Here is a 17,726-nt window from a genome sequence, read left to right as displayed (position 1 = left end):
ACAAATGAAAGTGTTTTGAAAATACGTTAGATAAATATAAAACCTTAAGAAGACAAATGAATATACTTTCTTAATTCAAAAAGAATCAGAAAAGTAAAGACATGTAAAATATTTGAATTGCCGGTCAAAGGATCAATTATCAATGACGTGTATATTGGGAAGGAGGCATATAACATGCCAAGCAAAGGATACTAGAAATGTCCTAAGTTCACCTTTGAAATGGAGATATATAAAACTAAATACTTTCAGAATCTGAAGTTTCAACAGGAGAAAAATTATTTTCAATTAGTACATCTGATTTACACAAGTAACCGCTGTCTTGGCTCTTAGCTCTTAAATGTTCTGACAGTTAAGTCCTGTAGATACTTCATCCGGAATGGTTTTAAGCAGTGTGCAACAGACAGCGCTCAAAAAATCACCATGATGATGACTGAGAAATTCTTCCCAGTACAATTTTATAAAATGTTTGGAAGTACCATTGATTTATTTATTTTCTTATTAATGTAAAAGGCATTTCAGTAAGCTGAAATTATGGAAACATTATTTAAGACCATCACTGGACTGATGATGAGAAAATGTCAAACATGGCAATACTCTTACTTGAAAATGAGCTAAGCTAAGAAGTGCATTTATAAAAATTGTTGATGAATTAACTTCCCTTTAAAGCCAAGGAAGTCCAATTATAATGAATTCTGATTTGCGGATAAAATTTAATTGTAAAATAACGTGGCGGTGAATGCAGGGTTCTGGGCTCCCTATCAAAGCCAACCTTGGAGAAGTAGGGTCGAGCTTCCTTTTCTGCAGTCTGGGCCGGGAAGAGGGAGCGTTGTCCTCACTGCTGACTCGGCGCCGGTTTGGTCCTGAAGCTGCCGCGGCTCCCTCCCTAGAGAGGTGGATCCTGCGAGAAGGAAAGCTCCTGGTCTCTACCTGGGAGCTGCGCCCAGGTCCCTCCGGGCCCAGCACCAGGAGGTTCCCACACTAGGGGGCAGAGTGGACAGAACCGGCTATTCGCGCGCCCTCTCGCGGCCGGCCTCCGAATCGCTGAAATTCAGTAGCAGGTGATTCTCAGCCATGGTTTTGAAAGTTGATACTGAAGTGGGGCGCACATTTTCCCTGCCTTGATGGGAACTGTGGAGAGAAGAAGTAAAGCACGGGCCCAATATTCAACAGTCCACTGCGTGTTAGAACCATCTGGAGCAAGGAAACAGGCGGAGAGCTGAGGGGCCCAGAGATGGAGAAGGCTGGGCCTCCTCTGGCCTTGACTGTGAACTGCGGGCTCCACTCACCCTCCTCCCAACCAGGGCTGGGTTAGGGTTAATGAGGAAGTATTTATGGGCCGCCAAGAAACTCGGTGGAGTTCTGTTGGCCCAGTGGTTGAGAGCTTGGCTGCTAACCAAAGGTCTGTGGTTCAAACCCACCTACCATCCATGGGAGAAACATGTGGCAGTCTGCTTCTGTAAAGATTACAGCCTTGGATACCCTATGGGGCAGTTCTACTCTGTCCTATAGGGTCACTATACATCAGAATTGACTCCACGGCAATAGGTTTGGTTTTTTAAAAGAAACTTGGAGGTCAGGATTAATGGCACTTTAATGAAACATATTTTAAAAATTAAAATTGTTGAACACAATCCATGATGATCAAAATATAAAAATTTTAGAGATGTCTGGGACAGGAGGGCCACGTGGATGGACTGGGAGGGTAGGCCATGTGAACTGGCCAGGAAGAGGCAGAACTGGAGAGTGGGTGGGAGTGCGGCTGCTCATCCAGGTGAGTGGGTGGTCCCTGAGGAGTCAGCTCCCTTGTCTGGAGGGGTCTCAGGACATGGAGACGGGGGCTGGGCACTGAGGGCTGCCGGAAGCATTAGGCTGTTGCCTCTTGTCCGGTTTTCCTCTGGCCCACCCTGTCCACTGGAGTCTTTGAAGGGCAGCCTGAGCTCACTCGCCACACTGGGACTCCCCAGGGCCATCCCCAATACATCATCCGCTGCTGGAGCTTCATCCTGGCACCTCAGTTTGCACCCTAGTTCTGTGTCTCAGCTCCTGTCCCTGCTCTTGGTCCTGTTTGCCCTCAGCTCGCCATTTGCATGAACAAGCTTCCCTGCAACCCCACATCTGGCTCAGTTCACACCTCCTCCCTGCCAGGGCCAGATTAAGGCATGTGAGTGTCCTAAACACTGATAATCTGTGGTGCCCCCTCCTCTGTTTACTCACACATTCTATCGGGATATGTGAGATATATTTATATATGTGCCTGTGTCCGTGATACAACTTCTTTTTAAATGCAACTATAGTATCAGCGATTGAATGCAAATATTATATGCCACTTTGGTGGAATGAGATGAACTGGATTATAAAATTTTTAGTAGATGCAGGGGTATTTGTCCATTTCTATTCTTCTAAAGGCTGATTACTTTCGATATTCCTGAAGCACCGTGGTTTTTCAATTACCCTTGGTTTCTCAAATGCCCCATCCATAAATGTGGTCAAGAGAACAGAAAGCAGCTCTTCTGAAAATAATCAAAACTCAAGGAAACTTGAACATAAGGTTTATTCTGAGCAGTTATTATACATGCATATAGGAAGACCATTTTGATTCCAGAGAAAGCAAATGGCTCAAAGAAGCTAGGTACAATGAGGCTTATAAAGAGAAAAGGAGGTAGAAATTTAGAAGATCAACCACTGGCTAATCTTAACATGATTGATTGAACCCTGCCCTCACCCTCACCCTTTTACTGAGATCCATGGATATCTGGCCCTTCGCTCAGCCAAATCTTTCGAAATTTGAATTTAATGAGCTTGACTACATTTCAACAGAAAGAGAGGATTTGCAACTTCGAATGAAAGAAAAGCCACCAGCAGATCAATTTTGGTTAGGGATTTCTTTAAAGTGAATCTTTGGTTTCAAGGGTAAGAAAACCCCAAAGTAAAAGCAAGATATCTGCTATCAGTTTCTCTGACAGTGGCAAGTCAGAATTAGAACTCAAGTTCTCCCTCTATGGCCTAGAATTGGTCAAGAGTACAGGCGGGACTCTGAGGTGAACGGGTGGTGAAAATGATTAAGTGCTTGGCTGCTACCTGAAAGTTTGGTAGTTTGAACCCACCCAGCAGCTCCATGGGAGAAAAACCTGACGATCTGCTTCTGTAAAGATTACAGCCAAGAAACCCTTGATAAAATCCAAAACATCGAAATGATACAAAGTGTTCCCTCTGATCACAATGCTGTAAAAGTAGATACCAATAATGCGAACGGCAAAGGAAAAAATAAATCAAACACATGGAAACTGAGTAACACTTTGCTTAAAAACAACTGGGTAACAGAAGTAGTCAAAGACGGAACAAAAAAGTTCCTAGAATCAAATGATAAAGAAAACACATCATACCAAAACCTTTGGGATGCAGCAAATGCAGTGCTCAGAGGTCAATTTATAGCAACAAACGCACATATCAGAATAGAAGGACTGGCCAAAATCAAAACACTAGTCCTACAACTCAAACAAATAAAAAAGGCAACAGCAAAAGAAGCCCACAGGCAAAAGAAGAAAGGAAATAATAAAGATTAGAGCAGAAATAAATGAAATAGAGAACCAAAAAACAATAGAAAGAATCAACAAGACTAAAAGTTGTTTCTTTGAAAAGAAGATCAACAAAATCGACAAACCCTTGGCCAAACTGACAAAGAAGAACAGTAGAGGAAGCAGACAGCCCAAAGAAGAAATGTGGTGGGGGGGATCCCAGAGACCTCCCTAGACCTGCTTCCTTATTGGTAAAGTGGGGAACCACTGATAATGGCTGTGTGAAAGTGCAAGACACAAAACACTAGGTATCTAAAGCAGAGCCCCACCACATTTCAGTCTGCAGCTGCCCCAGCCTGAGGGCCACTGACCAATTTCCCAGCCTTCTGTGCGCGTCAGGGAAAAGCTGGTCGCGCAACCGGATTGGGCTGCTAGGTGTGGGGCGGGGCTTCTAGAGATGAGGCTTCCGGCCGGCTCCTCCTCTGTTGCCAGGGGAGACAAGCCGCTGGGCGACGGAAAGAGCCGAGGGCCAGTCGGTGCCGAGGCGGAACGCGGGAACGATGGCGGCGTTGGCGGCCTCGGGGCCCAGGTGTCGGAGCTGGTGTTTGTGCCCCGAGGTGCCATCCGCCACCTTCTTTACCGCGCTGCTCTCGCTGCTGGTGTCCGGACCCCGCCTGTTCCTGCTGCAGCCGCCCCTGGCGCCCTCGGGCCTCTCGCTGCGGTCGGAGGCCCTGCGCAGCTGGCAAGGTGAGCCGGGGCGGGGCCGGGATCCCGTGCGAGCCTGTTTGCTCCGGTGTCGTCCATTCGGCCCCGGCCTCCCAGAACTCGCCCCGTTCGGTCTAGCCCCATCAGCCCTTACCCGCAGCCTACCTGTCTCCGCCCGCATCACCGTTCTCTAGTCCCACCCGGAGGACAGCTCCCAGCGCCGTGTCTCGTTCCCCATATTCCACGCCTTTGTCCCTGCAGAGCCCCATCCTTGTCATCACTGTAATCCCTTGTAGCTCGAGTTTTCCCCTTTCCCTGTCGCCACCAGACCCAAGCACATCCGCTAGCTACCCGGTTTCATTCATCCGTGCTCGCTCTTCTAGGATAAGGATTTTTCTTTGCTCCCTCCTTTTTCGCATAAGCATCTACTTCGTTTTAGGCCTGAACCCCACTCAAAATGTTTTTCTCCCACCTTCGTCAAAACACTGGAGCTTGTCTGTTGCTCCCCTCTAAGGAGCCTGTGCTCTTGGAGTTTGGAATTTCTTCTGCTGCGTCTTTGTATCTGAATCCTAATTATTTAGATGAGGAGATTGAGGCTTAATGCAGAGAGCTATTAAGTCATGCAGCTGAGACAGAAACTCACATTTTTCTTTTGATTGTGCGATGTTTGAGAACTGGAGCCTTGGAATATATAATCCTCGAATCATATGGAATTGCTTCTGGAATATTTTTACATTGATATTTAGAGTTTCCGTTTTAGAAGTACTCAAATAATGAAGCACTTTTCAGATAATGAAGCCTTACCACAATGACCTGACTGAAGTATATGGTGCAGAGTCTGCCCTTCTGCTCAAATCTAAAACCTAGATCTGCCCACCCTAGCAGGACACAGATGCAAAATGCCAGCCTAAACTGAGCTGCCATTTTTCTTTGGTTCACAGCTTCCCTTCGCTTGGGGTTCTCAGGCATGTGAGTAATAGATGCGTAAAGGACTTTTGAAGACCTCAAGTCTAACTTCGTATATTACAATGAGAAAACGGAAACTGAGAGGGCCTGTATCTTGCCTGAGCTCAGCCAGCCAGGATATGGTAGAGCCAAGACTGCCCTCCAAGTTTTTGACTCCCAAGTCCAATATTACTGCCACTCTACCAGTCTGTCTCCTCCAGCTTAGTGTTTTGGCCTGCAGGGGCATAAAAGTGCATAAGCGATAACAGCTTTTAGAGCAATAAAAGTAGGCTTCTTTATCATTTTATTGCATATCAAGCTTTGCTCTACCTGTTGTAAGATTGGATAAACAGTTTTGAAGGAAGACTTATGATTTCTATATATTATTAATGATAGTTTTGTAATCCTTATAGCTGCGAAATAATTCATGGTCCCTTTTTTCTTCTTCTGAACAGCCACTATGGAAGGAGAGGTCAGAATTACAGCGAGGAGACTGGCACACAGAGTGTTAAGTGACTCACCCACTCAGTCCACCCTGAAGCTGTTACAATTAATTAACCCTCAAACTGCCCTGTGAGGTAGGTCAGTATTAAAACCTACAAAAGGATTATAAAGCACTTTACAAACTCAAAGACCACTCCATGCTAAAAAGTGTTATGTTTTCCCCACATGGAAGTCAGTCACGGACAAGACTTGCTCCAGGTCTGGGAAAGAGCAAGGATTAGACATTCGTGCCTCTGCTTTGAGTCTTGGGTTCTTTCTTATTGCCTTCCACTGCCTATCTTGGCTCCTGACTGATTGTCAGTGGCTTTCAGTGCTCTACCACGTGGGTTCCTTCCCCGTTCCTGGATGGGTTATGGCCCAGCTTTCCCTCCTTGGAGCAACCCACCATCGGGCCTCTAACTCAGCTCCCTCTTCAGTTTACAGGCTGGTGACCTACATCTTTGTGTATGAGAACCCAGTCTCCCTGCTCTGCGGTGCTATCATCATCTGGCGCTTTGCTGGCAGTTTTGAGAGAAGCGTGGGCACCGTCCGCCACTGCTTCTTCACCTTGGTCTTCACCGTCATCTCCGCTATCATCTACCTGTCGTTTGAGGCCGTGTCATCGCTGACAAAGTTGGGGGAGGTGGAGGATGCCAGAGGTTTCACCCCGGTGGCTTTTGCCATGTTGGGAGTCAGCTCTGTCCGTTCTCGCATGAGACGGGCCCTGGTGTTTGGGGTGGTTGTGCCCTCAGTCCTGGTACCATGGCTTCTGCTGGGCATCTCGTGGCTCATTCCCCAGACCTCTTTCCTCAGTAATGTCTGTGGACTTGTAATTGGGCTAACATGTATCCTTCCTAGAAGAGAACTGTGGAATGATGATATGCCGAAGGGTTCGCCAGCTTGGAGGGTCTGGGGTATGGGATTGACAGAGCCCTGAGGTTAGATGTAGGCACCCTGGGTTCTAGCTTCAGCTTTAAAAACCACGTGCCCTTAAGCGGTTCACCTCCCCCCTCTGGTTAGAATGTCCTCATCTGGAAAATATCAGTGTAGCTATCCCTCCATGCTGACCTAGCAGTGCCAGTTAATGAAATATTCTAATGATGTGAAATTTTTTTCCTTGTAAACTGAGGTATAAACCCACTGTTGACTAATTATGGCAGTTTTCATTGGAAGAGGCTGATGTTATTGTTTGGTTTGTTTTGCTTTGGGGTTTTTTTTTTTTCCCCCTTAGGAAAAAAATGAAGAAAAGACAGGCTTTTGCCATACAGGTAGTTAAAAACTTATGATAAGCCTTAGAGTGTTTGTAGAAATATTCTAGCAATTAGGGAAAATAAACTTGTAAAATACAAAGTGGGTTACTTTTTCAAACATCAGAATTGGTAATGATGGGGGTTAGAAAATACAGTCCTAAAATCCAATTTGTGATCCTGTGAGCTAATGAGGGTAGATTGTGTATAAGTATAGGTGGTACCAAAAAAAACAAACCTGTTGCTGTCGAGTCGATTTCAACCTCCAGCATCCCTGTGGCACAGAGTAGAGCTGCCCCATAGAGTTTCCACGGAGCGCCTGAGGGATTCAAACTCCGGACTTTTTGGATAGCAGCCGTAGCTCTTAACCACTGTGCCACCGGGGTTTCCACAGGTGGTGTTTAGCATAGCTTTTCTTTTCATTTCACTTCATTGATTTTAAACCTTTATTTTCTCATAGAAACATGTGCAGCTATGGACTCCCCTGCACGCACTTCTTTAGCAGCGTCCCACAAATTTTGATACGTTGTGTTTTCATTATCAGTTGGTTCAAAATATTTTCTAATCTTCCTTGTAATTTTTTTCTTTGACCCAAGGGTTATTTCTAAGTGAATTGCTTAATTTCCAAGTATTCGGCGATTTTTCCAGATTGACTTTTGTTCTTGGTGTTTCATTTCATTTCATGTGGTCAGAGAACGTTCTTTGTAAGATGGCAGATCTTTTAAATTGTTTCTGGCCCAGCATTTGGTATATCTTAGCGAATGTTCTGTTTTGGGCTTGAAAACAATATGCATTCTGTAGTTGGTGAATATACTGTTTTATATATGTCAAACACGGTCCCTGGGTGGCACAAAGGGTTTGCGTTTGACTACTGACCTAAAGGTTGGCAGTTCAAACCCACACAGTAGCACCACCAAAGAAGGGCCTGGTGACCTACTTTTGTAAAGATTACAGCCAAGAAAACCCTATGGAGCAGCTCTCCTCTATAACGCATAGGGTCCCCGTGAGTCAGAATCAACTCCACGGCGGTGAGCTGGTTTTTGGTTTGGATCTGTGAGTTAGGCACCGGTGTTGATGTTCAAGTTGTCTGTGTCCTTATATTTGTTCTGTCAATTACTGAGAGAGGATTATTGAAATATCCAACTCAAATTGTAGATTTGTCTGTTTTTCCCTTCAGTTCTGTCAGTTTTTTGCTTCTTGTGTTTTGAAGCTCAGTTGGATGCATACACATTCAGGCAATTCATCTTGATGAACTGACCCTTTTATTAATACACATTGACCCTTTTTTTCTCACAATATTCTTTGCCCTCAAGTCTGTGTCGTCTGATATTAATATAGTTATTCCAGCTCCCTTATGGTTAGTGTTTACAGTGTATCTTTTTTCCATGCTTATATTTTCAACATACTATGTAATGTCCTTCTTTACCTCTTATAATAGGTTTTGATTTAAAGTTACTAGTTGCATGGAATATTCTTTTCCATCCTTTTACTTTCAGCCTGTATGCTGTGTCTAAGGTGGGTCTCTTGCAGGCAGGATAAGGATGAATCATGTTTTTTTAAAAAACGTTCTGTTACTCTCTGCCTTTTGAATGGGTAGTTTAGACCATTTACATTTAAGGTAATTACTGAAAACAAAGTACCTACTTCATTTTGCTGATTTTTTTGTGTGTGTCTTATATCTTCTTTCTTCCATTATTCCCATATTTCTGCTATTTTTTGTGTTGAACCTTTTCGATTTCTTCCTTTTTCCCTTCTGTGTATTTTTGCTAGTATTTTCTTAGTGGTTACCATAAATATTACATTGAACAACGTAAACGCAGCAACTTATTTCAGCTTGCTGCCAACATTGAATATACAAACAACAAGTAACACACAACAAGGTACTAAAATGCCATTCCTGTTTTGCTCCTCCCTTCCCCCTTTTTTGTTGTTGAGTCTCCAGTCAGATTGTTAGACATCCTGTAGGTTTAATTTATACTTATTTCTTACACGCCTGATGTTGACGTATCTGATAACCTGTAATTGCTTTGCTGAGTGCTGTGTTGTTGAGTGCTGGAGTTTATTCTCTTTGAAAAAGCATTGAGTTTTGTCAATTTACTTGCAGATCAGCTTGATACTTTTGAAATTTGTTTTTAAGCTCTGTTAGGAATAGTACAGAGTTGCCTTTATTCAGTGACTAGATTAGTCTTACTTTTAGAGCGTGGCCTTTTGGAACGTCTCTGCTAAATGCCCTTTGTGTTCAGTGAGGTCTCTCCACTCTGGCTGGTAGGAACTAGAGCATGTCGCTGTCCTGGCTGAGCTCCAGTGGTTGTTAAGCTCACGGTTCCCTGATCACTATTGTTTCCCCAGTAGCATTTTTGCCTGGCTTGAGGAACTTCAGCCTACACGTGTGCCCTTAGTATTCAGCTAAAGACTCAGGGAACCCCAGTCCGTATTTCTGGAGCTCCTTCTCTGAGCAGCCCCGTCCCCTCCATTACTCTGCCCTGTAGAACCCAGCAGCTGCATCCTCTCTGAACTCTGGTATCTGTCTGTCCAGCTCAGCAAGAGATGTTACACTCTGCTTGGGTTCCCATTTTCTGTGCTGTAGTTTGGAAAGTGCCTCTAAGCCGAAAGCCTGTGTGATTTTGGGGCTCACTTCATTGGTTTCCCTTTTCTTAGGGATCACAGTCCTATAGTGCTTGTTGTCCACAGTCGGAAAACAATTGTTTTGTATATTTCGTCATGGCTTACAGTTGGTTATAGTAGGAGGACTAAAAAGCAAGCCACCAAACCCATTATTGTTAAGTCGATTCCAACTCACAGCAACCCCGTGTAACAGAGTAGCCCGGCCCCACAGGGTCCCCAAGGCTGTAATCTTTATGAGAGCAGCCTGCCACATCTTTCTCCTGTGGAGTGGCTGGTGGGTTCGAACCGCTGACCTTTTGGTTAGTAGTCAAGTGCTTAACCACTGCGCCACCAGGGCTCCCTAGTAAGAGGCCCAGCTGGGTGTTATTACTTCATCAGAGGCAGCCACAAAACAAATTCTTGAGATCATTCTGAAGTCATCAGCCATGCCCACTTTTGACTTCCTTCTAGCATCGGTCCTCACCTGGAATCAGTATTTGGACATACTTTCTCTCCAGAAAGAGTTTAGAATTAGGCTGGATTCTAAACAGTGACTGGATGCTACTGCTATTAGTGCACAGTGGCCAGGGATGCTAAACATCCTATGTTGAGTGAGACGGCCAAGCTCAGCAAAGAATTATCTTGCTAAAAATACCAGTAGCATCCAGTTAAGAACACTACCTCAAGGAACAACTTTCCCTTTCCACCATCTCTCTTCTCCTAGCCATTGCTACTCCCTGTTTAGGGTTCATCATCTACGTCATTTCCTTTTTGAATCTCCCCAGACTAGGTTAGGGCCCCCAGCATGGCCTTCTATAGCACACTGCCTTTGCCTATTACCAGTTATTCTACTCCACTCGCTTTTTGCTGTCTGGCACCTATTATTCCTTTGTTTCTGACATATTATAAATATTTGTTGAAAGGATGGATGAAGGCTGGATCTTTGTGGCTACCTAGGCAGTGGTGGCTGACAAAGATCAGGTGACTAGAATGCCATCAAGTCACTGGGGATGGTGACTGGGTGTGGGAAGTGCTGCCAAAAGGGCCCACCTAAAGCTCACTTGGCTAGTTCAAGGCAGGGTGCCTTCTGTTGAGGGCGAAAGTACAAGAAAGTGCTAGTGCTCTGGAGGGTATGGGGAAAGCCTGCCTCAGCCCACTCCACATCATGGGCTACAGGACAGTGGTTTTGCCTGTGTGTGTTGGCTTATGCCTGTGATTGCGGGGGTTAGAAGGGCTGAAGAGATGGGATGGGTTGGCATAGGGGAAGGTGAAGTGTTAGCACCCATCTGCCCTCCCCTGTTGCTAGGCCATGTTCCCAGAGCCCTTCTCTGAGGTACATTAGATAGACACTTTTGACTCTTAGTTTCTCCTGAGCTTGAAACTCAGCCACAGTGGTGGAATTAGCATTAATGCGTCTCTGGAATAAGTGTGGGAACCTGTGTTTTCCAATGCGGAGTGTTCAGTCCTCCTTTCTTTGGATGCCTCCAGTTTTGCTTAATATGCCGACCTCAGATGGCGTCACTTACTGCTATTCCATCGACCTCTCGGAGCAGGTAGCACTGAAGCTCGATCAGAAGTTCCCCTTCAGCCTGATGAGGAGGGTATCGATGTTCAAGTACATCTCAGGGTCTTCAGCTGAAAGAAGGGCAGCCCAGAGCCGGAAGTAAGTACAGGACTCTTAAATCTTGTTCTTAGAGCAAGTCTATGGCCCGCAGAGGGTTGGCTGGTTCAGTACTGTGGGGAATGAAGGAATGGGGTGTAGGCAGACCTGGGCCCAGAGTCTTTGGAATCTGTAAACAAATGTCTTCGGAACCCTCTGGATTCTGCCCAGTTGCATCTGAAGTAGAGACCGACAAGGAATGGAAAAGGTAAGGCATTTGAGGACATTTGAGCGTAATCCTGAGTGACTTGTGCATAGACTGTGGGAGGGAGTGACTCTGCAGGTCGGGGTGGTCTTTGGCCAGTAGCACTGGCCAGAAGCACAGATAGTCCATGCAGCTAACTGGGTTGCTTAAGAAGTGCCACACCCCCCAGAACCTGAGAGGCAGGGTTTTCTTGGCCTCCCAGCTAGGTGAAGTGAGATTTATTGTTGCCCAGTCCTGGCTTATTAGCACACAGGTGGAAAGTGCTAGGCACTGCCAGAGCTCAGGTAGCCTCACTCCTTCCTTTTATAGAGAAGGCCCAGAGAAGACAGTTGTCTTTCTCCAGGTGACCAGAATCATAAGAAGAGTCCAGTCTAGAGCTAGAGGCTCCTGCTTCCAAGTCCTCCTCACACACTTTCCACTGGGCCACACTGCCTGCCTTTTGCGTTCCTCGTCGGTTTTGTCCACGTGGAGATTTCACAGCTGAGGAGTTTTTCTTTCCTTCAGCAGTCCCTCCCAAAGAAAGAATCCACTGTGAAGTAAGGAAGCTTTGTCCGTGGCCCTTTTCTACCCTCACGTGCCCAGGGAGTAGATGCTTCTTTGCACGCTAGCCAGGATGGAGGGTCTTGGCTACGCTGGAAGCGCTCCTTATAGCTTGCTCCAGGAGGTGTACGCTCCCAGCCTTGGCCAGCTCAGGGCCCTCTGACCATTACACTCTCTAAGGACAGGGGAATTGGAAAAAAACCGAAATGCAGACTCACCCATCTTACCTATGGCAAGTAATTCCTGGGATCTAAATATATATACATATATGCTTGTGTACTTAAGCAGCTAATTTACAAAATCAGGTTTTAACTGAAATATATGCAGATTCATTCCAGTCACCTAGTACAAACATCAGTGGTATTAACATTTGGTCTCCAAAAGTTCAGAGGACAAAAACCTTGAGGATGTCTCCATTCGTAGTTCCAGCCACGTGTGTTTGTGGTGGGGTTTTTAACCTCAGCACAGACAGTTTGTCACATCTGGCTTGTTGGTTCCTGCCAGCTGGGAGTTTAACTTGGAAGCCTTCATTCCTGAGTATTTGCTGTGCCTCCCAGCTTTGCATTAACTGTGCCCTTCAAGTATCTATCCAAGCCACAGGTCAAGAAAATCTCACACGAGACAAAGCCTGGGACCAAGCCCTGTGTTGTTCCATTAGTGCCCTCACGCCACAGAGGTGGGCCCACTCTGAGCTGGCCACACATGCACTGCCTGCTGTGATCTGGCCCGTGTCTCCTTCTGGTTTATAAGCTGCTCGCTTGTAGGTTACACCTCAAGTGGACTCAGTCATAGGCCCAGTACCCCCGTCACACTACTGACTTGCTATGTGACCATGAGTGAGCCCTTCTCTGGGCATCTGTTTTCTGTGTAGGTAAGATTAACCTTTCTCCCCACTTGGTACTTAGAGCTAGTCACAGAAAAGATCAAAGGCATACTGTAATGTAAAGCAGTACAGCAGACCCAGGATGGCGTGACAGTGTGGCATGATACCTGGGGGTGCTGTGTGCCTCAGCATTACCAGCTGAATGTTTTCTCGTTTGCTCTATTCCAGGCTGAATCCTGTGCCCGGCTCCTACCCTACTCAGAGTTGCCACCCTCACCTCTCCCCAGGCTACCCTGTCACCCAGATGCAGGACACCAATGGCCAGAAGCTTTCCCCCTGGCCGACCTGCTCTCCTGGGCACATGCCCACCCTGCCTCCGTACCAGCCTGCCTCTGGCCTGTGTTACGTGCAGAACCATTTTGGCCCAACCCCCAACTCCTCTGGCGTCTACCCGGCTTCAGCGGGTGCCTCTCTGGGGGTCCAGCACCCCGCCCCCCTCAGCTGCCCTGGCATGGTGTATTCTGGGTCCCTGAGCACTCCGGTGTCCGCTGGCACCAAGGAATGCTCAAGGGTCCCAATTCCCTGATTGAGGGAATTTCTGTGGAAGTTACTTCACACCTTAGCATTCTGAAGAGGTCTTCTCTAAGATTCTTCTGATTTAAAAAAAAAAAAATTATTTATTGAACACGTCTACGTGCAGACTGTGCTCAGTACTTTGATAATGTCACCCTATTTTAGTCTCATCCTGTGACAACTTTGTGAAGTACAGTTTCTTGCCCCAGTTTACAGATGAAGACAGTGAGGCATTATGTGATTACATAAAGTCATGTAGCTCATTAGTGGCAGGGCCGGGTTCTTGGCCCAGAGTCTAGAGCTCTTCTGCACACTCTCTCCCCCTGGGGGTCAGTGACTGCCAGTGGCTCTTTCCAGCTTGACTTTTCTTCCTGTCATTGTATGCAGTGTTTGGTTATATAATGTCCTTGTGCCTGTGCCTGCCCTTCAGGAGCTGCCAGCTGGTATGCCTGGTGATCCCCAAGCCTGTGTAGTGTACTGTCAGGATTCCCCCTTGCAGCTATCCCTACCCTGATTCTTCTGTCCCGGAAGCAGTGAGATGGGCCAATGTGGCTCCAACGTGCTAATAGATCCATGGTGTTGATTATCTTTGTATAAAGAAATTGCTACATACCTGCCTGTGGTGTTTGGTTCATTTGTGGCCTGCCTGGGAAATACAGAGAACATGGGGATTTGGACAGATGCCTGGGGTGGTATGAAGAGGAGAGTTGTGTCTGTCAGATCCAGTCAGGAAAACCACCACACGCAGTGGGTCATTCATGGGGCTCTAATATGGGGAATGAGTGGCAGAGGGGCTGGGAGAGCCCACAGGGCAAATGGGAAGGCTAGGCAACCCAGAGACTGGCAGCAGCAGGTAGCTACTACTGTCCTGGGAAAGCTGTTATCAGAGCTCAGGACCTGGGACCACAAGAGGGGCTGCCTGGCAGGACCTTACACCAAGAAAGGACATTGGCGCTGGCAGAGGTGATGTCTGAAGCAAGAGGGAGAAAAGAAGAACCCAGGCTTCTCTGCCTGTCTGCTGCAGGCCCAGCATCTTGAGCTCTAGTGTTAGGGGATTGAAGGTGCAGCGCATATGGAGTAAAGGCGCGCCATTATTCCCTGTGTGCTGGAAACCTCTCCTCCCACCCCCAAGGCAGGACCTGCTGCAGTCAAACTGAGAAGCGTCCAGGTTTTATTCCATTTACCCACTTTCTCAGCAGGGGGCAGCAGAGGGAGAATTGCGCCACTGCCACCTCTGCAAACCTTCCCCTGGGTAGGCTGTGTTCCCCAGTGCTGGGGTGCAGAAGGAAAGGGGCTCACCCTTGTTCCAAGGAACTCACAGCACAATGAGGGACTCATTTATGCAGATACCTGCAACACAAGGGCTGTGAGAGACGTGTGCACTCAATCCGTGCTCATTTCCTTCCATTAGTTAGCAATAACTGAGTTTAAGCCCTGTGCTAGGCTCTGGGAAAATGAAAATGAAAAAGAACCAGCTTGGGCTTTGATGCACTCACTTCATCAAGGAAGACACGGTATATGGAGTGAGAGAGGGAGGAGGATGGAAGTACAAAGGTGCAGTGGGAGCCCAGCCTAGGGGTGTCAGAAGAGGGACTTCCCAGAGGAATAGAGGTAACCAGCAAGGGCTGGGGCCAGGAAGACGGGAAGAGCATGAGCAAAGAGGCAGATGGGAAACCGAAGGTGGGGGGGAGAATGCGTGTGTGGGGCTTGGGAGGTCAGGTAGGAAAAAGTGCCATAGCCCACTCTTGGTGTGAGGAGATCTGGACTAAGGCAGTGGGATTGGGCAGGCAGCAGTGAAAGCTTAAAGGGAAGAGTGACTTTCCTGGGGTCACACAGAGTCTGTGGCAGAGCTAAGAGTTTGGGCACAAGTTGTCAATGTTTCAGCTCCAGAGGTTAGGAAAGGATCTAATAGTTTATTTGGTTGGGTCACTGAAGCATAGATTATGTGGTGACCTACACTAAATCAAGTTGAAGCACCAGACCTGTCTTGGTATACTGGAGAAGAAGATATCCAAAGGCTTAGGAAAATTGGCATATTAGAGTAGATTTATCAGGTTAGACCCACAGACCCACACATGGAGTGCCCAGAGGACACACATTTTACAACACTGAGGGAACAAATTTGTGAAGGGAGCCCCAGCATCCTTGAAGACTGCTGTGACTGCTATTTTACGTAAATCACATTCGACAGTGGGAACTTCCCTTACTGAATTAAGATACCTAACTACAATGGGGCTGATTTGACCCCGTGGTAGTAGGGGCCAAGTTGTGCTACTCAATCAACAAAGACAAGGTGGGTGTGGTTTCTGTAATGAACAGCTTAGTCAAAGCAGTAATCAGAACAGTCTGACTCATATGGACTTACACGGCGCTGGCTACTTAGTCATGGTGTCCCTAAAGGTGAAATAGATAGGAAATCCACTAAATATTTACTTGATCTGTAGAAGTGGAAGAATTCTAGGTCAAGTGATCAGTAGTCTAACTTGAACTGCCAGAGTAGAGAGTCGTGGTCCCTCCATCAATTCCCAGACTTGAGCAAGTTTATAGACTCACGACCCCTTGAATAAAGGAGAGACCAAGTCCTTGGATTGTTAATCTTTCTCCCAGCCTTCTCCAAAGGGATCTACCACCTTTTATGAGAGTGACTGTTCATTAGGGAAAAGGAAATAATCTGACTTTTTGGATTACTGGATACTGTCTCCAAATGACACTAATTCCAGGAGACCCAAAACATCACTGTGGCCCACCAGTCAGAGTGGGGGCTTATGGAGGTCAGGTTATTAATAGAGACGTAGCACATGTCTGTCTCACAGGAGATCGAGTGGGTCCCCAAACCTATCTTGTAGTGATTTCCCCAGTTCCAGAAAGCATTATGGGAATAGGTGTATGCAGGAACTGGCAGAATCCCCACATTCAATCCCGGACAAGTGGAGAAAGGGCTATCATGGCACCAAAAGCCAAGTGGAAGCCATTAGAGCTGCCCCTACCTAAGCAAATAGTAAACCCAAAGCAGTACCGCATTCCTAGAGGAATGCAGAGATTGCTGCTACCGTCAAGGACTTGGAGGATGCAGGCGTGGTGATTCCCACCACATCCCCATTCAACTCGCCTATTTGGCCTTTGCAAAAAACAGATGGATCTTGGAGAATGACAGTGGATTATTGAAAATTTAACCAGTGGCGATTTCAATTGCAGCTGCTGTTCCAGATGTGATTTCATTGCTTGAGCTAATTAATATATTTCCTGGTGCCTGGTACGCAGCTATTGATCTGGGTAATGCCTTTTTCTCCATACCTGTTTCAAAGGACCACCAGAAGCAGTTTGCCTTCAGCTGGCAAGGCCAGCAATATCCCTGTAGTGTCCTACATCAGGGCTGTATCAACGCTCTAGCCTTGTGTCATAATTTACTCTGCAGGGACCTTGATCACCTTTCCCTTCCACAAGACATCACACTGGTCCCTTACATGGATGACATTATGCTGATTGGACCCAGTAAGGAAGAAGTGTCAATGACTCTGGACTTAATTGGTAAAATGTTTTCATGCTAGAGGGTGGGAAATTAATCCAGTAAAAATTCAGGCACCTTCCACCTCAGTGAAATTTCTAGGGGTCCAGTGGTTTGGGGCATGTCAAGATATTCCTTCTAAAGTGAAGGAGAAGTTATTGCATCTGGCCCCGCCCACAACTAAAAAGGAGGCACAATGCCTAGTGGGCCACTTTTGATTTCGGAGCCGATGTATCCCTCATTTGGGTGTGCTACTCAAAAGGAGATGTATACAGGTGCTAAGTTGACAAGGGGTGGATTGTGATCATTAAGGTTGTGTGTTAACTTGGTTAAGCCATCATTCTTAGTGGCTTGGCAGTTATGATATAGTCTGACATTTGTATAATGATGTAATCACTTCCATGATGAGATCGGGTATAATGTGATTACCTCCATGATGGGATCTGCTGTGGGCAGCCAATCAGTTAAAGGGATTTTTCTTGGGGTGTGGTCTGCATCCAATATAGGTGGACTTTCTAGCAAGACTCATGGGATTTTTCTTGCTCTGGATCCTGCAGCTGGCTCATGTTCTTCTGACTTCCAGTTCTTGGGACTTAAGCTAGCAGCTGACTTCCAGTCTTACCTGCCGACCTTGGGATTCATCCGTCTCCACGGACTGTGAGCCAGAGTGTTCAGTTTGCCAGCCCCTGCAGCTACGTGAGTCAGGAGAAGCCTCCAGCCTGACCCACAGACTTAGAACTTTCCAGCTTCAACAACCCTATGAGCCATTTTCTTGACATAAATCTCTCTGTGCATTTATACGCTTTACTGTTTTTGCTTCTCTAGAGAACCCAGCCTAAGACAAATGGAAATTCCAGAATGCTTAATTGTGCTCATGAGGAACCTGTACATAGACCAAGAGGCAGTCATTCAAATAGAACA

At 46.5% G+C, this 17,726-nt stretch overlaps 1 protein-coding gene across 2 annotated transcripts; it reads left to right on the top strand.

Annotated features, from left to right (window-relative positions):
* The first annotated feature begins 3,995 nt into the window (after window positions 1-3,995).
* On the top strand, window positions 3,996-13,935 carry RHBDD2 (rhomboid domain containing 2). 2 transcript variants are annotated; one of them, XM_049904173.1, is made up of 4 exons: window positions 3,996-4,262; window positions 6,086-6,493; window positions 11,012-11,162; window positions 12,956-13,935. In XM_049904173.1, exons 1-4 carry the CDS (start codon window positions 4,076-4,078, stop codon window positions 13,311-13,313), a joined length of 1,104 nt encoding a protein of 367 aa, XP_049760130.1. In that variant the 5' UTR covers window positions 3,996-4,075; the 3' UTR covers window positions 13,314-13,935. The 2 variants fall into 2 exon arrangements, with proteins under 2 accessions (XP_049760130.1, XP_049760131.1); XM_049904174.1 differs by lacking the exon at window positions 6,086-6,493 and having other exon boundaries at window positions 3,997-4,262; window positions 10,988-11,162.
* The last annotated feature ends 3,791 nt before the right edge of the window (window positions 13,936-17,726 follow it).

The sequence above is a fragment of the Elephas maximus genome, chromosome 12, assembly GCF_024166365.1.
Source record: "Elephas maximus indicus isolate mEleMax1 chromosome 12, mEleMax1 primary haplotype, whole genome shotgun sequence".
Lineage (NCBI taxonomy): Eukaryota > Metazoa > Chordata > Mammalia > Proboscidea > Elephantidae > Elephas > Elephas maximus.
This window is presented reverse-complemented; position numbering and strand designations above follow the sequence as displayed.